Genomic DNA, 22,809 nt, shown 5'->3' on the forward strand with positions numbered 1-22,809 from the left:
TGCCTTCCAAGATGTTTTGAAGTAAAATTCCTATCAGCCCCAGCCAGCATGACCAATGGTCAAGTATGGTGGGAACTGTAGTCCACAACATCTGGAGAGTAGCAAGCGGGCTATGCCTAAATCTTTAAAAATTAACTTGGAATATTCTTATATGAGACTGCAGTAAACATACAATATATATATTTTTTAAAAATTGTAGAGTTTTCTTAATACTTTTATAGTTGTGGTCACAGAATAGCACTAAAGTTATCCATATACTTTTGAATTAAACCCATAAACTGTTTGTGCCTATGCATGGTAATAATTGTTACCTTATTTGGAAATATTTGTGTATTTTTAAAAACATCATAGCACCACAAGGCCGGAGTTCTGGCAATTTTTTTTTTTTTTTAACATTTGCATGTTTGTCATTATTTTTGACAGACATTATTTAGGGTTCTGTAAAGTTATCGCCTTGCAAGGTAAACTACAGGGTCATCTGCTATTATTGTCAGCAAACTGTTTCTGAATTATAGCTTTACAACGTATACAATAACCCAAACCATGGTTCAGCAAGTATGAGATATAGAAGTGATGGAGCTTTATTGATGCCCATAATTTTCACGCTTTTATGGCAAACAAGAATTCTTATTTATGGCCAAACAGTCAATTCCAGTTACACTGAAGGAACAGTGCAGTAATTGCTTCTATTGTAAAATATTGTAATTCATTTTTGTTATGTAATAGAACTTGTCCTTGAATTTCAAAGTGACAGGAATTAACTTTTTTTTAGGGGGGATGCAGATTAAGTATGATATGTGTATCACAATGACTTGTTGGGAAAGTTACATGACTATTCGTGTGCACATTTTCTCACACTATTCATGGAAAACAACATGAAAAGTTTTTGGCAGCTTGCTCTCAAATCCTATAGCAAGAGACTTATTAAAATAAGTGGCAATTAGAATATAGTGGTACCTCTGGTTACGTACTTAATTCATTCCGGTGGTTCGTTCTTAACCTGAAACTGTTCTTAACCTGAGGTACCACTTTAGCTAATGGGGCCCTCTGCTGCTGCCGCGCCGCTGGCGTGCAATTTCTGTTCTCACCCTGAGGTAAAGTTATTAACCTGAGGTACTACTTCTGAGTTAGCAGAGTTTGTAACCCGAAGTGATTGTAACCTGAAGTGTTTGTAACCTGAGGTACCACTGTATCTGAATTGGTGCTAGGAGAAAAACTTCCCCAAACAGACTTTAGAGCAGGGTTGGGGAACTGTTGACCAATGGCTGGATGCAGCTCCTGGTTTCCTTTTCTCAGCTCACCTCAACAAAAAAGCCAACTCATGAAGCGGTAACACAAATAATTTGTTCAAACAGAAGCTTTCCTCCTGGACCCACATTGCCTCCCAGGGGGCAATTTTCATGCAGGCAACTGCAGAGGGAAATGTTGACCATGAAGCACTTAAGCTTAGACGAAGATTCCCACTTGTTTGAGCAGGAATGTTTTTCTAAGCAGCATTTATTTCTTTGTTTTTGTAAGTCAGCAAACCTTAGGGTAAGCCCAATTTCCCTTCCCTAATGATACTGTCTTGGCTTCAAAAGGATTGGCAATTGGATAAAAATATGATAAACTCCCCCCCCCCCCAGCCAGTGGGTGCCATCATCTTTTGTTCATTTGTGGCACATTTGTCCATTTGTGCTATGGACATGCTAGATTCAAGAACAAAAATCTGGCAAATATCCTTTTCGTGATTAGCTTAGAATTTTAATAAGATTTATCACCACAAATGCATATGCCTTTTACTCCTGTGCATAAAAGGTATGATTCCTTCCCCACTTGCACCCCCAACCCTTTGCTTACTTGCATGAAGAAGGTTAGAAGTTCATAAGGTGTTTTGCTCATCTGAATATGATTTAATTCAGTAAATGAATATGTACAATGATTGTACTGGTGATTCTGTAGGTAGATTTTGAGGATCTAAAGCTTGGAAATTTCACAGATATCAAGCGTCACTACTCGTGCACAGGAAACATGAAGGAATCGTGTTTCAGAGCACAGTTGTACATTGTATAACACTGATATCCATGAAACGAATACACCCATAAAAGTGGAGATGAATCTTATATCAGTGGTACAGAATGTCAGAAAGTCCTACACTGAATCTCTGGCATGAGTGGGGGCTTAGAAAGAATGATTATCCATTCTGAGTTAGACAACTGGATGGAGCAGTGGTATGATTCAGCACGTGGAAGCTTCCAAAGTATTGTATTCAGTTAGTGTCCCATCACTGGCAGAAAGCTCTTTGATCCTGTGGAAGAGGTAAAAGTAAAGGACCCCTGACAGTTTAAGTACAGTCACAAACGACGCTGGGTTTGCAGTGCTCATCTCGCTTTACTGCCCAAGGGAGCCGACGTTTGTCTGCAGATAGTTTTTCTGAGTCATGTGGCCAGCATGGCTAAGCTGCTTCTGGCGAAACCAGAGCAGCGCATGGAAACGACGTTTACCTTCCCCACAAGTACCTATTTATATACTTGTACTTTGACGTGCTTTCGAACTGCTAGGTTGGCAGGAGCAGGGACCGATCAACGGGAGCTCACCCCTTTTTCGGGGATTCGAACTGCCGACCTTCCCATCGGCGAGCCCTAGGCTCAGTGGTTTAGACCACAGCACCACCCGCGTCCCGCCTGTGGAAGAGGGACCAAGGTAATTTTGAATTATAATAATTTGCCTTACACTGAATCAAGCCATTGGGTTTATCTAGCTCAGTAGTGCTTGCACTGACCAGCAGCAGATCTCCATGGCTTTAGACAGGGAGTCTCTCCCAGTTCTGCCTGCAGAGGCCAGGGATTAAATCTGGAACCTTCTGCTTACTCTGCACCAGTAGACCCTTGGTAGACCCTTCAGAACAAGGTGAGGGAGAATTGCTGAAAGTCACCTTGATCCATGTTGCACTGACCGAAGCCTCTGCTACATCAAAAAGCCTTAATGGAGGGACACAAATTGGATACAACCTTTTGTCCTCAAGATTAGATTTTCTTAGTCTCACTATACATTGAATCACTGAAAAAAGAAGGAACAGTGTTTTCCCACATAGAACACTGGAAAAGTCTTCAATTTAATGACATTTATCATGAAAAAAGACATGGTGTCTTATGGCATTCTAAAGACTAATTTAATGAGTTTCTGCTTGCAAAAGCTTACTTCTTAAGGCTGCCTCAAGACTCTTTTTTTTATGTCAGCAGCCTCAAACAAGTAATCCTCTGGAATATTTGCCATTAAAACCATCCTCTCTGCAATGCCCTTCACTTCATCTGGAAAAGAAATCACTGATATTTCCAATGAGGTTTGTAATTGTAAAATATTGCTAAGCGAAAGCTAATCTTCTCAACAAGATTATGTATGGGGAAATATTTCAGTCATTTCCTATGCTGTAAGTGGCAAATCTGTAGCAGAAAACATCTGTAAAGCAAAGATCCTAGAAACAGAAGGAAATATAGATTCTCATGGCTAAGCAAGCAACTCCATACAATATTATCTGTTACTTCAGCCAGTGATGAGATATCAGCTGTTTCTGTTGGATTGCATCCTTGTCAGGGAACTGACATCTAAAGCGCCGGAGGCGCAAAGGCTCACTGAGGGTGAGAGAGCAGTAGCAGCGGAAGAGGGAACCAGTAGAGGGCGAGCAAGAACTCCAAGGGAAAGTGAGTCGGAGGGATGGCTCAGAGACGCTTCAAGCGAAACCAGTGGGGAGGTCTCAGGACCTCCTATAGGGACACCCACACCTCAACGGAAACGGTCACGCCGAGAGGCCAGACGACGTGTTTCCGTTAAGGAGCTTTTATGTTGGAAACGTTTCCGAAAGCAGCCACTTTCGGATTCTACTAGTGATTGACGCAGCCATGCTGGAGGGGCTCCGTCACAGGCAGAGGTTTGCAAGCCTGATCAAACTCTGAGGGACTTGCATTTTACGCACAAGCAGCTCATCGTCCCATCACAGCAATCCGAAAGTCACCGAAAGCCAGCTTGTGCAGGGAGAAGCATCATGAGCAATCCAGCCGGAACCGGGGGAGCAGGAGCAGCTGGAGGAGGTCCAAGCCTGGAAGAAAGGTACAGGGCGTTGGAGATCCAGTTGGCGCTGCAAACGGCGAGGCTTGAGGAGAGGAGGGCTCAGGATGCAGAAAAGGGAAAGGAGAAAACCACCCCGCTCGCCAGAAAGGTGCCAGGATTGGTGCAGAAATTCGGGGGGGATCCCAGGAACTATCATGCCTTTAGAACAGAGATGCAATACGCTCTAAACTTGCAGTTTGATGACTTCCCCGATGAGGAATCGCGAGTGGCGTATGTGATTGGCCATCTCGAATCCGGGGCGAAAGATTGGGTTAGACCCCTGATGGCAGCGAATAATGAGATCTTAAAGGACACGAGGAAGTTTTTTCGTGCCATGGACCTGATGTTTTCCAGCGATATTGAGCAGGGGGTGGTGCGAAGGCAGTTAATGGCTTGCCAGCAAGGAAGCAGATCTGTCCGTGAGTACTGGACTGAATTTACCATGTTGATTCACAAATTGGGGTGGGACCTATCGGCGGAGCCCATCCAAATGCTTTTCGAAGAGGGGCTTTCTTCAACCGTCAAAGATGAGCTTTCCCGGGGCCCCAGGGCGGAGTCTATGGACCAGTTAACCAAATCTGCGCTGGCCATAGGAGCGCGCCAGGAGGCGAGGGCTATGGAAAAGCGGGAAGGGAAAGGAGACCGTTGGAGGGAGTTCCGCATTCCAGACATTCCAGAGCCACCTTTCCCGCCGGCAGAGCCGATGGAAGTTGGAACAGCGCGGGTGCGCGCAGTTTCAAATCCCAGTGAAGGGCGGAAAAAGGAGGGAAAGAGCGCCAAGAGATGTTATCTCTGCCAACAGCCAGGGCACTTTGCCAGAGTTTGCCCACAAAGAAAGGAATGGCAAGGGATGGCAGGAGCTGTTGGGGGAAAGGAAGAGGAAGGCAAGGAGCAAGTAAAAGCCAACGCCTGGCTGCCACCGTTGGGGCACAGCAGCCAGGCCAAAGAGCAATGAAAGTGCCCATGCCAGAACCCCCCAGACCCGCTTTAGTGATAGAGGTGTTACTAGAACTGCCAAACGGACACCCACTAAAGGTCAAGGCGCTTTTGGATTCAGGCAGCTCCTGTAATTTCATGAGTAAGGAGTTTGCAGCTGAGCACCAGATACAGACTATCCCTTTAAGTAACCCCTTGCAGGTGACTACGATTGACGGCAGAGAGCTGTTGGGGGGAGAAGTTAGCCAACAGACTGTCCCGATGATAATGAGAGTGGCAAGGCACACCGAACAGATAGCGTTTAATGTGGCCATCCTGGGAGGAGCGCCCATCATTTTGGGGATGAGCTGGCTGGCGCTACACGATCCGCTAGTGGGCTGGCATCAGAGGGTGGTCTCCTTTGGGTCAGCGCATTGCCTAGAACACTGCAAGGAGGGGAAGGTTTCGGGAGGAGACAGAGTCACCCTAGCGGGGATGGAAGTGATGGACAAAGGGAAGGTGCCCCCGCAATACGCAGATCTGAGCAACGTATTCAGCGAAAGGGAAGCAGACAAACTGCCACCGCATAGACCCTTTGACTGTCAAATCAACCTACTCCCAGGGGCCCAACTCCCAGTAGGCAAGCTGTACGCCATGTCAGACAGGGAGATGCAGGAGCTGAGGGAGTTCATTGACAAAAACTTGAAGCGAGGTTTCATCAGAGAGTCCCGAGCGGTGGGGGGCAGCCCAGTGTTCTTTGTGGACAAAAAGAACACAGACAAACCGAGACTGGTGTGTGACTTCAGGGCCCTCAATGCAGTGTCGGAGCCCCTGGCTTTCCCTATGCCCCGAATTGATGACATTTTGACCAGAGTAAGGAAGGGAAAGATTTTTACAAAACTGGACCTGCGGGGGGCGTACAATCTGATACGCATAAGGAAGGGAGATGAATGGAAGACCACCATGTTTACCCCGTTGGGAGCCTTTGAATACCTCGTTATGCCCTTCGGTCTACAAGGGGGCTCCGCGTGTTTTCAAGCTTTTATAAACCACGTTCTGGGACCTTTGCTCTACAAGAATTGTGTGGCCTTTTTAGACGACGTGTTGGTGTATTCGGAAAATGAGGAACAGCATGTGAGGGACGTTCGAGAAGTGTTGGGCAGGCTGCAAGCCAACCAGCTGTGGGTGAAACTGGAGAAGTGCCAGTTTCATACCAAGGAGGTGGAATTCCTGGGGTACCGCTTGTCAGACAAGGGATTGGCCATGGATCCAGGCAAGGTCCAAGCGGTACTGGAATGGAAGACACCGAAGACCAAGAAGGACGTACAAAGATTCTTGGGATTTGGGAACTTTTATCGGAAGTTCATCAAGAACTTTGCCCACTTGACGGCGCCCATCACCGACTGTCTCAGCAGCAAGAAGAAATTTGTTTGGACGGCAGAGGCGGATCGAGCCTTTGAAGAACTGAAAAGGGCTTTCGCCTCGGAAGAACAACTTCTGCATGTGGATTTACGAAAACCCATGAGAGTGGAAACAGATGCATCCGACCGGGCGGTAGGGGCGGTCCTTCTTCAACCGGGGAGGAGTGCGTCGGAGTGGAGACCGTGTGCCTTCTTCTCGCGGAAGCTGAATAAGTCCGAGAGGAATTACACGGTGTATGACAGGGAACTACTTGCCATTCACGAAGCATTCCGGAGGTGGAGACATTTATTAATTGGGGCACAACACAAGGTGCAAGTGTGCACCGACCACAAAAATTTAGAGTATTGGAGAACAGCTCGAGTGCTCAACCAACGACAAGTGAGATGGGCACAGGAATTCTCCAAATTTAACTTTGAGATTTGTTATGTGCCAGGCCCAGAAAACGTCAGGGCGGACGCGCTCTCACGCAAACCAGAATATTGGGAAGGGGAGGGGGTGATCGAAGAGAGACATGTCATCCCGGAGGACCGCTGGTTGTGTGGGGCGGCGATGGTGGGGCAACGAGAACTGGTGGAGGAAACGGAAAATGATGAATATGCCCAGGATAAGCTCAGAGGTCTCAGGGGGGAGGGCGAGAGCCCCGGAGGTTTTGAGGAAAGAAATGGGGCATTGTATTACAAAGGGGCACTGTATATACCCGAAGGTGAATTGAGGGGGAGAGTACTCAAGCAGTTGCATGATAGCCCCACGGCGGGACATTTTGGGCAACACAAGACCATGTGGTTGGTTACCAGGGAATTTTGGTGGCCTAAGGTGAGGGAAGATGTAAGGGAGTATGTAAGAGGGTGTGACCAATGTCAGCGAGCCAAAGGGGAAAGAAGGGCGCCGGCAGGGTTATTAGAACCTTTACCCACACCAGAACGGCCTTGGGAAGCGATATCAATAGATTTTATGACGGATCTGCCAAGGTCCAAGGGGAAAACAGCCATCATGGTAGTAGTAGACCTGTTAACTAAGATGTGCCACTTTGTAGCATGCTCACATACAGTCACAGCGGAAGAAACGTCGAAGTTGTTTGTGGAACATATCTTTAGGTTGCACGGGGCTCCCTCGAGGGTGATCTCAGATCGAGGCAAACAATTTACTTCCAGGTTCTGGAGGAAGCTCATGAGCTTGTTACACGTGGAAGTCAATTTTTCAACTGCCCGGCACCCTGAAACCAACGGGCAGGCGGAAAGGGCAAATGGCATTCTTCAACAATATCTTAGGTGTTATGTCAATGACAGAGAGAACGATTGGGTCGAAAAGTTGGCGTTGGCAGAATTTGCCTACAATAATGCGGAGAATGTGTCCACAGGGATGAGTCCCTTTTTGGCTAATTACGGGTGTCACCCCAGGGCATTTCCAGGGGAAGGAGGGGAGAGATGGAGCGTCCCAGCGGCTGAACATTTTGTAGAAGAGATGGAAGCCATCCATCAGCAGCTCCAGCTCAATTTAGAAAGGGCTAAGGCACAATATAAGAAGCAGGCAGACAAGAACAGAAGGGAAGGTGAAACCATAAGGGTGGGGGATCAAGTGTGGTTGTCAACCCAAGGGTTGCCGTTCAAAGGGGGTTGTAAGAAACTGAGGCCCAGAAGATTGGGACCCTTTGAGGGGATTCAGCAGGTCAACCCGGTAGCTTTCAAACTCCGATTACCCAATCACATGAAATTGCACCCAGTGTTCCACAGGTCGTTACTGTCATCATACAGGGGAGGAGGTGAAGGGGAGCACGTCAGGGGACCAGCCTTGGAAGAGAGGGAACGCCGCAACCATGTAGCGGAAATCCTCGATTCCAGGTGGAAGGGAAATCAGGTGGAGTATTTAGTGGCGTGGGAAGGGGAACCGGAGTCAGAAAACACCTGGGTAAGTGCGCAGGAAGTCAATGACGAGGTTTTAACAGAAACGTTCCATCAAAGGTTCCCGAGGAAACCTCAGCCGATAGCAAGGTTTAGGAGGGAGTATTTCGGCACCACCGATGAGGAAGAGGAAATGGAAGGGTTCGCGGAGTCGGAGTTGGAAGAGGGAGTGGACTCTGATGACGAAGAGTACCTAGAGAGTAGGAACAGCAACAAGTGGAAGGAAGTGTTCGCGACGTCGGAAGATGAGGGAGGTTCTTTCAAGGGTTTTACCTCCTCACCGCCAGTAGGAGAGGAGACGGGAGGGGGTGAAGGGGGCCCTGGAGGGGAGGTGGATGTCAGGGAACTGACATCTAAAGCGCCGGAGGCGCAAAGGCTCACTGAGGGTGAGAGAGCAGTAGCAGCGGAAGAGGGAACCAGTAGAGGGCGAGCAAGAACTCCAAGGGAAAGTGAGTCGGAGGGATGGCTCAGAGACGCTTCAAGCGAAACCAGTGGGGAGGTCTCAGGACCTCCTATAGGGACACCCACACCTCGACGGAAATGGTCACGCCGAGAGGCCAGACGACGTGTTTCCGTTAAAGAGCTTTTATGTTGGAAACGTTTCCGAAAGCAGCCACTTTCGGATTCTACTAGTGATTGACGCAGCCATGCTGGAGGGGCTCCGTCACAGGCAGAGGTTTGCAAGCCTGATCAAACTCTGAGGGACTTGCATTTTACGCACAAGCAGCTCATCGTCCCATCACAATCCTGTTAAGATTTGGTAATAGTCCACAGTTCATCCTAGAAAAGGTTTTACAGTTAGGACTCCACTTCTGGGTTTTGTTGCTGGGGAGTAGCTTCCTTGCTATAAAGAAACTTTCCAGTCCTGCAATGTCATTTGCAATTTCTGGAACAGCCAGCTCTTTTGGACTAAAACTCACATCACTCACAACCAACATGGCTAATAGTCAGGAATACGGATGAAGAATAAATTTGATTAAGTTCACATTTAAAGCCTACAAATTCATATCTTCCGATTCAATAAGCAAACTGAAACAGTTCTTCAGACAAGAAATGTGTACAAAATTGCATGTTAAAATAAAGTGTGCATAAACATGCATGTATTTGTGAAAGGAACACACAAACAAATGTGCATTATAATAGAACTGTTTTGCTATAGTGGATTCAGAAATGTATACATTAGGACAAAATTGTACTAAAATGCAGATTTTTTGGTGAGAACTTTTTAAAAACAAAAATGAACCACAAACTGATGTGGAAATGTGGAGATATTAGTTTAAGATTGGAAAGATGAGAAACCAACAGAAATCAAAATTGATAGATTGACCCTATTCAGGGACAATGGCAGTTGTAGACCAAAGCAATTGAATGGCACCAAACTGGGGAAGGGTGGTCTAGACAGATAACATACCAGAAATTTTTGGTTTATCCAACAAAGTTGTCTGATTTGCACCACAGAATGTTACCTTCTTCTCTCCCATTCACAAGTGAGGGGAGAGGGAAGTCATTGAGCAAACTGGTCAGCTTGGTTGGATACCACTCGCTGCCCCCAGAAACCTAGATACCTGAAATAATAAATTAGGACAGTGATTCCCAGAGTCTGGTCCACCAGCGGTCCACTAGCTTCATTCAGGTGGCCCACAGAGTGTCTGTGACTATGGAATTCAGATTGCAACACAATAAAATACAATGTAAGAAATAATAGAAGTGATAAAAATACATTTAAAAATCATCTGCAACAGGCAGAAAAATCATTCAATGGTTCACCAAGACCCTCAGCAATATCCAAGTGGTCTGTGGGGGGAAATGGGTTAGGGAATTTGATTAAAAGAGTTACTTTGCCCATACACCTACACTACCATTTCAGAGAGTCATCCCTGCCTAGGGATGCACTTGCCAAGCAGGATGCCAGCTTGCCATTTCAAGGTCTGAATTCCTCCCATCAAACCCATTGAATTCCTTTGGGAAGGACACCTAGATGCAGAAGTGCAAAACCAGATTTTATGTCACTTGTGAAAATTATTCTGTCTCAGCGTCTCCACTATATTGTTGGGTTATTTCTTCATTTTTTTTGTTTTGTTAAAAGAGTGTTGTTTCTCCAGAGTTCAGGGTTACCCCACAAACAAATGGTCTTGGCAACCAGAACATTTGAGATTTCAACAATAAGCATAGTTCTTTGTTCTGTTTCTATTTATACCTTAAGGAATTTTCTGTTTTCTTTTAAAAGGGAGAATTAACCCAAGACATAAAGTAGATTTTAAAACTTTGAAATTATCGTTGCACTGTTGCAAGTGTCAGAAATGTAAATTTGTGCAAAATATGTTTTATTTATATGTTCCAAATAAATTGCTGGTGTGTTATAACTTTTTACTGAAACCTGCATCCTTATTTGAAAGAACTCTTAAGCTTCAAGAATTCAAATTTCCTGGAACTAAAAAAACAACAACACCCATCTTTTTCAACATAGTTACACATTACAGATTGCAGCCATGGACAAGATAATAGCTCTTTAACTTTAACAGAGAGTGTATGAGACAACTGTTTTATTTGAAATCAGTGGTTTGTTCAGAGCAAAATAGCTCGTAAGCCACAGTAATTCCATCAAAGTTCATTAAGTTTTGATTCAGACAGATAGGACATTGAGCAAGACTTTTCAAATGTTGGGAAACAGCTACACATCTGTAATCAGTGTGTGAAATTGAACATGTGACCTTTTCAAATAACCGCTGTAATAGCTGTGTCTGCTTGCTCTGTAACATTCAAGTTAGGAACTTGCACTTCTGTCTTACAGGAGATGCATGAGCACCTTTAAAATGAAGATATAGGGTGAAGCAAGCATACATTGTAGAAATCCTATGTAATTTGTAAGCTTGTATCTGACCTTTGTTTCAGCAAGACACCCAGCCTATTTACTTGGCTAAGGGGCAAAAGTACATATGACTATGATTACTTGGTCTTGTTTCACCAATACTCAACATCCTAAAACAAGTTAACTGAATTTCTCAGAAAGTACTAAACCATATACAACCAAGTATTGTGACTAGGATCTGCAGTTTTGATTAAAAAGATAGGATCCCCTTGATTCCATGCTACGTCTTCTGCTAGGACAGCAGGGATAACCTTGTCATTTGGGGCTCAGCTATTGCCTTTTGCTCTGGATCTTCTCAAGCTTCATAATTCAACGTTAGAACCAATATTTTTAGGTTATGTTTATTCAGTTGACTACACTTCTGCACTGTGTGCTTGTTCTGATCAAAAATCAGTTAATAATCTTAGCTTTTTGGTTTATTAATTTGTTGTGTGCTGATCTGCAGAGATTTTTTTTTGACAATTCTTTATTTCACCCCACGTTCATGCTGTTCACAGGAGTTCTATGTACACAAATGCTTTTGATTTAGCAGAGGCTCCTGTGTATTTTTGCGACTTCCTCTCCAAACCACTGTGCATTTCACATGCTATTCCACCCTAAACCTCTGGAGTAAATTATCATGGGGTTGCCAGGGAAGGCAACAAACGTGGAAAAATTATTTGTGTTAAGACCTTTCTTCAATTTGAAGGGTACCTTGTGTTCTTAGCCAGGCTGTGAAAGCTGTGAAACTTCCCTATGGGGAGTTGAGTGAGCATAGATTGCAAGTTGGCAATATGAGTCCTGCTGTTCAGTAGCAGAAGTAAGTGTTGACTCTTCAAGTTCCTAACATACAAATATCAGTTTGACTTATCTAATGAGCTTCTGGGGTACTCACTGTATCAGGGGTGGCTAACCCTTTTCCTACACAGGGGCCACATTTAGGTTGGCCAACCATTCCAAGACCATATGCCAGTATGCCTGTGCAACTGGTTGTGACCAAACTGGTTGTGCGCATTCATGCACGCCCACTGGTACACAAAGATACACACCACAAGTATAGCACACAAAAACCCACACTGACAGACACACATGAATGCACATAGCTCACGCTTACATTTATTTATTTCTAAATTAATTCTTACTCGCACTTCATTGTTACAAAGAAAATACAACACAGAAATAGATAATTCACAATGCCAACAACCAATAAAACAGTAAGACATAGTAAACTTTGGCATAAGTTTTCCTTCCAGCCCAGTGCCGTCATGGGGAGGAAGTTATGGACTGCCAAACCACTTGAGATAGCCATAGATTTGCCCCTGTACACATGCATCTCACCATGGACATGATGTGCAAGTTTGTACTTCTCGGGTTGCGTTGGAAGCACTGAAAGTGCAATGATAACTTCAGATGCCATATAATGTAGAAAGAAGGGGAAACTGGAAGTGAAAGTATTTCATAACTGCTGGTCAACAGTTTCTGAGGTCAATAATTTTTGTGAATGACCGAAGAACCCAGTCATTGCTAGTTTCACATCTCCTAAACAAAACATATCTGATATTTGGGAAAGTGCATTGTCAGCTGACCTCATAATTTTGGTACATTCTTGTGCTGGGGTTTTAATAATTGCACTGAATGAAAAATGGAGTTCACATATAGTATATTAAATGTGGGTTGATTTTAATCACGGGCCAGGAACCTCTGATCTGTGGGACTAATTAGGCTCACAAGACTGTTTGGACCAAGCCATGCCCACCAACCCCACACCTGACATCAGAAAAATAAGTAACTCTCTCTTGAAAGGAGTTTGCAGGCACTGGCAATCACCTGAGTGTTGGTGCTTGCAAACCATCATGGGCAAAGGAAAATACACATCATGTGTAGCCACACCCACGTGTCAAAGTTGACCTACAGGGGTCAATTTCCTACTTTGATTTAAATCAAGGCTATTTGAAAGGTTTATACTTTGGTTACCACTTTTTTTTTTCAGATACTTCCTAAACAGTATTATCTGACCACTAAGCATGTTGATCTGCAATTAAATAAAATACCATTTTCCAGTTTATTTCTGCAGCCAGGTCTTGCAGCTCCTTGTTGCACTGTATTCAGTTTGCACATTTCCATTTTTCACCTATAGGGGTTTTTAAAAATATTCTCTTATAGGCACATCTTGCAGCCAACACCTATCTGATACAGAAATACAGAAACATGGGGACTCTGCAGTGGACAATTTTGTCCTTTCTTCTTCTTTCTTGCTTTGCTGTTTTCCTCTGCCTTCACCCAGCACTACTCTCACAAAAACAAAGTAGCAAACAGAAATTACGGTAAATGCCCATGCCTGATAGGCAGAAATAAGAACTAATAGTTATTGGGCAGATTAGAGCAGATTATTTTATCAGGTGACAATGAAATACCTGTGTTTGGTAGCTATACTTATTCATATTGGAGAAATGATCAGATTGGTTCTTCATTATATGAAAAATCTGCCTTTAACTCAAACTATCTGGTAGAGGCACTGATTCAGTTTAGAGGCTTAACTGTAGGGCTGACATACTTATACTCATGTTGTTTAGTATTAACATAGTTATTTTTCAAGAGAAACTTAATTAAATTCCTGTGTTTTTAATTCATTGATTTTTATCCATGCTGAATATATTTATTTTGGTTAAAAGGTGAGGTGTGCAGAAAAGAACTTTGAATTCTGTGGCTGATGTAAAGATTAATAGCAGGTGGCCTTTTAGGAAACTTTCAGATTCATTCTAATGTTCCAGTTGTTACGTCCATAATGAACAGATTTTTTTCACACTGCCCTTTGTGCGCAATACGGGGCTGTAATTGAGTTCATATTTTTCACCCAACCTTTCAGCTGTAATTAATATTTTATTATATCAGATTTTATCACTAAATAGGCTAGCAGCAAGATATTGTGCCACACGGAGGAGTTTTTTTAAGGCACTAGTGACTTGCTGATGCCAAGCCACTTTTTGTAATGACTTATGGTTGAGAGAACACAAAGCACATTTATGGTACCCAGCTAATATTCCAAAGCAATTTATGACTGATCTTATCTAGATCACAGCCAGAGCAAGAGAAATTAATGTTACAGAAACTGAATATTCATCACTGAAGATCTAGCTATGAAACCTAGCATATGTGGCACATTACAAAAAAATATGCTGTTTTTTCATTATTGCTTTTTATGAACAAAGTCTGGTTAGGTCAGGTGACTTTTCTGTAATAGGGTATCCAAGCTTTTCAAAGTGACATGAACCGTGAACACCTATATAGTATGACAAATTTTAAAACAAACAATTACTGCTTGGCGTACATTCAGGCTTTAACTTAATGCGTTTGTTTCACTAAAATGCTTGTTGGTTCTGTTCGTCTATAGTCTAGTTTTCATGACGTAAAATAATCTAGAATATACGGTAATTTTTAAAGAATATTGACACAGGCGGAAAGTACAGATTTCATTGGGCAACATCCAGTGGTGTCTGCTTGCTTGTGCATTGGAAATCTGCTTGTTTAACATACATGCATTTTCTCTTCTGCCCCCTCCCAGCCCTCCCTATGGGTCCCCAAATTCTGCTCCAGGGGGGTCCCCTGCATCTTCCAAAGCAGATTTAGGATGTGAACATGCCTAGAGAGCTGCAGGAGAAAGGAGAGATAAGAGAAGCACCAGTGTATGAGCAGATGCCCACTTGCAGTATATAAGATCTCACCCACTGGCCTAAATTTAGTGACAATTGATTTCATTAATAATCAACCCATTGTAACTCAGTTCAGACATAACTGACAGGTTCAAAAGACAGAGAAGAGGAACTAATTCCTTTTCTTCACCCTACACTGAATAAGTGATTGATACAGAAATGAAAATGTTACCGTTTCTGTTTCCCTTTAAATAGACAAAAAGTTTTAAAGTACTAATATTTATAATTTCCACAGCAATCCTGAGTAGCATGACACAAATCGCAACTGTCAGGTCTATTGCAGCATGCCTTGGCAGATTTTGACTAGTTAACAGAAGCCGAGGGTTTCTATGCTAGGACAGTCCCCACTCCCTTGGCCCACAATATGTTCAGAAGGGTGCTGCAGCATGCTTTGAAAGGCAGAACTGTGATATTTTCCTAGGCTGGGCAAATGAATTATTGCCACATTATTTGACATTATAATGTAGGTACTGGATTGTGCCACTGAAAATCATTTTTTCTTGTATTTTGCTAAAACCTAGCATTCAGAAGAGATGTTAAGTGGCAAATATATGCAGCTTTTGAAGCTCCCCAGGCTCTTCTGTAATCAAGATATCATATAAATAAACAAGCATTTTCCCTCCCTGAAGAAGTGGATAATTGGTCTCACTCTCATTGTAAACGCCCTTCTGGCAGCATGCAGGGAAAAATACCTCCACCTTCCAGTGATGATACACTCTCCTTTATAGGAGAACCATAGGGATTTCCTGTCTGTATGCATAGGAATGCTAAGGAAAGGCTTTGCTTGGATCTCTTTTTGGCAGAAAATCCCCTTTGTAAATAGTGACTTTTAAATCTTTGAAAATATTCATGTGAAACAGTTGGGCAGTCACAAAGAAGCTTAAGGGTTGCATGTAAAAGCTAGATGCCATCCCTGCACTCTCCCTCCCTCTGGACTAGGACTCTGAAAATAAATCTTATCCTAGCTACTTGAGAGTTTGTATTGGGCATTTATCTCTAGAGGCTGAAATTAAGCCATCTTTTATTTCCTCCTCCTGAAAGGCTACATGGGCATTTCTCCTTAGCTTTATTTGTGGAGTCGGTCTTTCTGTAGTAAACTAGAGGGGGAAATATTTTGGCCTCCTCGTCTCTGCTTGCCCTGTTTCAGAGATTTATAGTGCCCAGAGTTTGAATAAAGAGCATCAGCTTAATTCCAGTTGCTGCTGAATATATTACAATGCAGCTAAGAAAAAGAGCTGCAACGGATAGTACTTGCAGCATATAAGCTTTTGAAGAGTGCAAATCCTAGTTTGCAGATATACTTATTGCTGGCAACTTGTAGTAAAAAAAATAATCTGTGTTTTGAAGCCCTCAGGTAATGATTATTATGGAGTCTTCCCAATTCTCTACAACTAAAATGTAATACCTAGTTTTTGGAATGTAAGTATTCCAATAAATGTCTTCAGGATGAACAAAGACAAAATGTCTTCAAGTCACAACAGCAGTCGAAACAACTCTGGCCCCCTCTACACAGGTTTTTGACAGTGTGTGTATTCAGCAACAACTACATACGCTTTCAATGTATGTTTTTAACAGTTATGTTCTGCTCCTCTTCCTGCTTCAGAAATGTTCTGTTCTGCCACATTATTGACTATGTACTGTCCTCCTTTGACTCCTCCCTATCCTTTGTTTGCCTTCTTCTTCATCTGATTTTATTTTTTAATCAGGGGACGTTAGTTGTGCTATGATGGCATACCACCACTCATGGTCTTTAGATTGAGTCATGGTGCCACATCGCCCTGCCTGGTATTCAGCAAGATTGAGCCGCAATTTGCAGAGCATTCAAAAGGAACACAGAATCACACACTTACCCCTCTAGTAAAAAGAGGTCTTATTTAGAGTTTGTTGGGACTTTTCACCTTGTCCTGTTCCAATTCCCACTCCCAACCCCACATGTGTTGGAAAGGGGTGCTTGGAATCCTGCATTGGAGTGTTTTCTCTCCCCCAACCCTATTACCTGTCATTGTTCCTGGTTGCAACAGGTATTCACACCATTACTGCCTGGAAGGTGGTTCTGCTGTGATGCTATGCCTGCTCCTGGTCCCACATAATGATTCCCAGAGAAACCCGGAGAGGGAGAAAAGTGAGACAGGCAGACAGGTGGAGAAAAGCACACACTCTGCCACATCTTTTCCAAACCGACAAATTGCTACTTCTAGTCCAAGTGAGTTGATAAAATGGATTAACAAGGCCAGGCTTGAATAAGCAGAAGTCTCACAAGGGAAGACAGAGAGAAACTTGCCATAGGCAGCCTTTCTCTGCCTTTTAAGGTTGCCATACTTACCGGGGGTCGGGGGGAATCAAGAGACTGCTGGGATGAACAGCTGCATTACCGGACTTAACTAGAAAAAAGTTGACGCTAAAAAGATAAAGAGCACAGTCCATCAGGAAATTGTCCTTCTCAAGCCTCACTGAAGTCATAGCAGTGCAAGACCTTACGTTGCAGTCTTCCCATTAAGGTCACCTGGACTTTTGCAGGAGAATGCCCCACTGGATTGTGCCCAAAGAATCCTATAGTACCTTAAATGTCTGATCAGTCTATTGTGGCAAGAGCTTTTATAAATAAAAGCCTACTTCATTAGATTTGTGAACTAGAAGGAAGATTTTTTTAAAAAGCAAAGGAACACAATGAGACCTAAGGACAGCACACATGCAAGCGAGACTTCGTTATTTATGTTGCATGAGACACGACAGGGTGATCTGTGTTTGTTGCAAAGCAAATGTGATTTTGCAAAAGCATTTGTTTCGTGATCTGTTATTTGGGCACATTCTACCTTAGTGTGGGCTTTATTTCACATTTTAGTTAAAATGCAAAAGGTTAGGCTAATAGGCACAATGTAACTTTAGACAATGAGAAGATATGGTTAACACACTGCAGGAATATTGAGATCTGGATCAGTGATGGGTTTTATCAAGCTTAAACCTAAAGATTTCTTTCTGGCTGGTGCTATATTATTATATATTACCAGGAAGCATTTCCAGCGGTGAGATTTACAGAAGGGTTTTAGATTATGACTGTAATTCAAAGGATCTTATAAATGTCATTAGCAAGATGATCTCATTTATACACATTTAAAACATGTAACTCATAAAATGCTGTCAGGTTATAGTTGACCCAGGTACTTACAACGTGTTAATTTACATCAAGAAGAGAGTCCTGTGTGGAAATGGGGCAGTAGACAGCATTTAGCCATTTTTCATTACCACTTGGACTTTGATAAAGGGGAACAGAAAAGAGCTTTGTGACCTTTTGGTGCTTAAATTATTAAAGACAAAATAGGTTTGAGGTCTGGTTGCTCACAAATCTAATTTGTCTTTTAGAGTAAAGATGAAAAGATATTTGGGGTTTGAAATTGCTCTAGTCAACTAGGTTCTTTCTTTAATGTGTCAAAGGAAGAATTCAAGCATTTAGAATGAGGTGTATATGGGGTATTGTGTGAAGAATAACTAGTATGAGCTGTTCAGGATAAAATGCCCTGAAAGCCAATTGTATTTCAATAATTTGAAAGACGCATTATGAATAGATTCTACCTGTGTGATTAAGATCAGCTTTCAGTCAGGTTAATAAAATAACTGGACTTGTTATTAGAGCTTGTTGGAGTAAGAATTGTGCATTTTATTTTATTCTCTTAGTTGCTAGATTGGCAACTGTGGATTTTATCCAAAAGCAGTTAGTAGCAAGTAATTTGTTGGAGGTCAGTACAGTTGCCTATATTTTGCAATGGAAACAAATAGCAACTATATCAGAGCAAAGCTATTTTACTCTGGGCTAAATGTGGAAAAGTGTAATAGGCAGAGATTAACAGGACAATTCTATACTCCCATTTACACTGGTGAACCCTTACGTCGTCACAAGGCTGATAGTCATACCTCGGGTTGAAGTTGCTTCAGGTTGAGCATTTTCGGGTTGCGCTCTGCTGTGAAATGGAAGTAACGGAACGCTTTACTTCTGGGTTTTGCCGCTCGCGCATGCGCAGACGCTCAAAATGACGTCATGCACAGAAGTGGCGAATCACAGCACACGCAGACGCGGGTTGCGTTCGCTTCAGAATGCGAACGGGGCTCCGGAACGGATCCCGTTCGTATCCAGAGGTACTTAACAGCATAACATATACTTATAACATATACATATACAGCATAACATATAACCCTAACTTCTAACAAACAAGTTATGTTGTTTAACATCTTTATAAACGGCTTGAATTGAGGAGTGATCATCAAATTTGCAGATAACGCCAAACTGGAATGGGTAGCCAATGCTGCAGAAGACAGAATCAGAATTCAGTATGGCCTTAACTAACCTTTGTTAGTTTGGACCCAAACTAACAAAATGAATTTCAATAGGGACAAATACAAGGTTATACCCTTGGCCAGGAAGAACCAGCTCCAAGAATATAACTGGACAACTAGGGGGGCTTCGTAGAACACAAGCAGCAGCAGCAAAAAAAAAAGCTAATGCTATTCTAAGGTGGATCAACAGAAGTATAGTGTCCCAATAAAGGGAAGTCACAGTCCCGTTCTATTCTGCCTTGGTCATACCACATCTGGAGTACTCTGTCCAGTTCTGGACACCACAGTTTAAGAGGAGTATTGACAAGCTGGAATGTGTGTTTGGCTGAATGTTAAGAAGGATGCTAGATCATAAATAATTGCTCACCACTAAATTAGATCTGAACTTGACGATAAGTGAGATTAAGGAAAACATAAACCTTTTGGAGAAATGTTAGATGTATTTAAATGAAGGGACATAAGATTGTAAACAAGATGATAATTTACATGAAAAAATCTTTTTAACGATGTAAGTGGGAGCGGGAGACGTGAGGGAGTCCAAAAAAGTGAAGAAATTATGTTATATAAGTAAAGTCGTTTATTATTTATGCATTTGTATTTAAAAAATCTCAATAAACATTTATATAAAAATAAAAAAGACAAGCCGGAATGTGTGAATAGGAGGTTGACTGAGATGATCAAGGATCTAGAAACAAAGTATTCAGTTTTAGGCTGCATAAAAATAGACCTCTGCACAAATATGTGAACATTTAGCAAATGTGAGCACTATTTCAGATCTTCAGTGCTCTCCCGTAATTGCAGAAATCGATTTGCAGCAGGAAAGCAGATTGGTTTTCATTTATTGCTGAAATGTTCATGATTCCAGTTCTTCAAATGCACTGTGAGCAGAACATGCGAGAGTTGTTTTTTCTCATTCCAGTTTTAACATGTGGTATATTGTTAACAGTTGAACAAAGTGCTTACAAGCTACAGTGCAGGAATTCTTTTTCAGGTTACCAATTGATAACCTTGAGCTATTTATTTTGGCTTCCAGAAAGTATGCTGTGTTTCTAGATAACTAACAAGTTGCAGTCAAACTTTATAAAAAGGACCATGTTGATTAAAATATTAAAGGGTCCATAAACAATCATAAGCTTAGTTATTAATTGATCAGATCAGGTCCGCTTATTTTTATCTAGTCATCAAACCATCACAAAACCAAAGTTTAACATAATATCAATTTAGAAAAAATAACTGAAACCCAAATATACAGCTTAAACATAAAATTCCCACTTTGCTGCCACACCAAGAAAGAATTAGACAAATAATTATGTGTGGACAGGGTGAATAAATGATTATAAATTTGTTCCCAACCCAAGAACTGAGGAAAATTTCTTCCTCTTTGCTACGTGAACATTTATAATTGAAATCCAACCTGCAACGTAGACCCACTGTCCTAAGGGCACCCACAATGCCACCAGACCTCATGCTATGGGTGATGACTCGAGTACCCTTACTCCCATAAATCCTCAGGATGACTGAGAATTAAATTATTATATTTTCCTTACTTACCTGCATAATACAAATCAACATAATCTGTGTTAAACTGTGAAGTAGGGGAAAATAGGGAGTCCCAAGTGTCAGTCATGGATCCACCCAAATTATTATTCAGTGCCATAAAAGGCAGTTAGCTAAAGCCCATACTAAAAGGGGAGGGTGCTGCAAAGGCAAATGGGAGGGAATAGAGGAGGCGGAACAGCCTTAAATACCAGGCTAATCTGATCCCTCTCAATGGTCATCCCAAGTCTCTTTCCCCTAGGAGAGGGTAGGGCAAACTTGACCCCATAAAGAACGGGAACACAATTCCCTGGCAGTTCACAGCATGCACATTTTAAAACAGTTACTAACAAGTAAGTCACTTAGACCAGGCCACTACTGCGGTATTCCTCTTATTTGTTATTTTCCTGTGAATTTGACCGACATACCATTTCATTCAAACAAGGCAAATGGCGTAAAGTAGAATATTTATAGCCTCGTACCTACTCTCTGTTCACAAAAATATGTGTAGCACCTTTTATTACCAATGAAACATATATTTCTTACCTGTGAGTACTCAAAGGACATATTTCTAACCAGTTTATCTATGAAATGCTTTAACAACTTTATGGTGTATACCATTTCCTTCTGTGTATTTAAAAAGGAAGAGACATGTACTTTATAGATGCAGTTCTTGAATGATAACTTTATTTCACTCTGTTCCTTGCTTTCAAACATAACATATTTTATCGTAAATACTGGGTTATATGATTCAAAATTACATTTTGCATACTCTGAATTAACCCAGCATTATTTTTTTGTCTTTTCTTTCTCCTCCACCCTCTCCTGTTTTTCATTTTTCATTTTTTTAGTGTCTACCAAATTGTGGTTGAGGAAGAGCGTCCCCGCAGAACCAAGAAAACAACTGAAATCCTGAAATGCTATCCAGTACCAATCCACTTCCAGAATGCTTCACTTTTGAACTCTCAGTATTATTTTGCAGCCGAGTTCCCGGCCAACAGTATTCAGTCTTCTCAGACTTTTACAATTGGTGACAACAAAACCTACAGTGGCTTCTGGAACACTCCTCTCCTCCCTCATAAAAGCTATAGTATTTATTTTCAAGCTGCCAGCAGAGCCAATGGGGTAAGTTTTAGGACGTTGGTTTGAAGCGATATTCATGTGTGAATAGACCACAGGTTGTCTAATTTTGGTGCCAAATAGACAATGGGAAAAAGAAATTGAATGTTTTTCTTTGCATAGTTATGTATTGGCCAGGCCAGTCATTCTTGGGAGGGAAATGGAGCCAGTGGGAGGAAGCACATATTTCTGTCAATGGTTAAGAGCCTAGGCAATCATTCCTTACAAAATTACTGTCATTCTGTCCTCTTTTCGATCATGCTGCTCCCATTAAATGATTTTCGCTTTTATACTTGGCTTATTCTGCTGCATTATATTAGCTTGCATTGGCTTGTGTGCCCATTTTCAGTCTTGATTGCCCTGACTTAAGACACAAACCTTTTCTCTCTCTCTCTCTTAAAGAGTTTAAAAGAAATAAGTTGATGGAGCCAAAGTGAAAAGTGCATAAAAGGTCCATCCTTTGCAGGTCGCTTTTAATCCAGCTTCTACATTCTAGAATTGTTTTCTATTTCAGGACAGACCTACCCCGAGCCCTTCAACTCTTGATAAGCTTTGGCTGTCTCCCCTGACAGCAGGGAAATGTTTTCTGCCAAATAACATAATGGCCCCTCTTTTACAGTGCACTGACAGTGCAGAAATGTGAAACACCATTGATTTTTGTTTGCTTTCTTACATTGTCTAGCATGTTGCTTGGAACTGTGTAGCTGACTGTAAAGAAAAGAAAATATCCCAAGGTCAATGTGTTGTAAAAGGAGGGGGGTGGAAAGTACACATATCATGTCTAATAACATCTCATTCATCTTCTAGGTTAATATTAAGTGAAGTATTGATGTTACATGCCCAAGTGCATTTTCCTTTGGTTGTCCATAGCAGGAAAATACATTGACTAGTGTAGGAGGCTATTAAGCTTGAAACCAAACATGTAAAAGTTGGTACTGATTTTAGA

General features: G+C 42.1%; 1 protein-coding gene across 12 annotated transcripts in view; it reads left to right on the top strand.

Annotated features, from left to right (window-relative positions):
- PTPRM (protein tyrosine phosphatase receptor type M) overlaps positions 1-22,809 on the top strand; it is a 401,111-nt gene that overhangs the window by 216,299 nt on the left and 162,003 nt on the right. For all 12 annotated transcript variants that reach the window (XM_081917995.1, XM_081917993.1, XM_081917991.1 and 9 more), the window contains one exon: positions 21,596-21,869. In XM_081917995.1, coding sequence (XP_081774121.1) covers positions 21,596-21,869 — 274 coding nt within the window. The remainder of the gene's footprint in view (positions 1-21,595; positions 21,870-22,809) is intronic.

The sequence above is a fragment of the Podarcis melisellensis genome (assembly GCF_964234715.1).
Source record: "Podarcis melisellensis genome assembly, chromosome: 7".
Taxonomy (NCBI): domain Eukaryota; kingdom Metazoa; phylum Chordata; class Lepidosauria; order Squamata; family Lacertidae; genus Podarcis; species Podarcis melisellensis.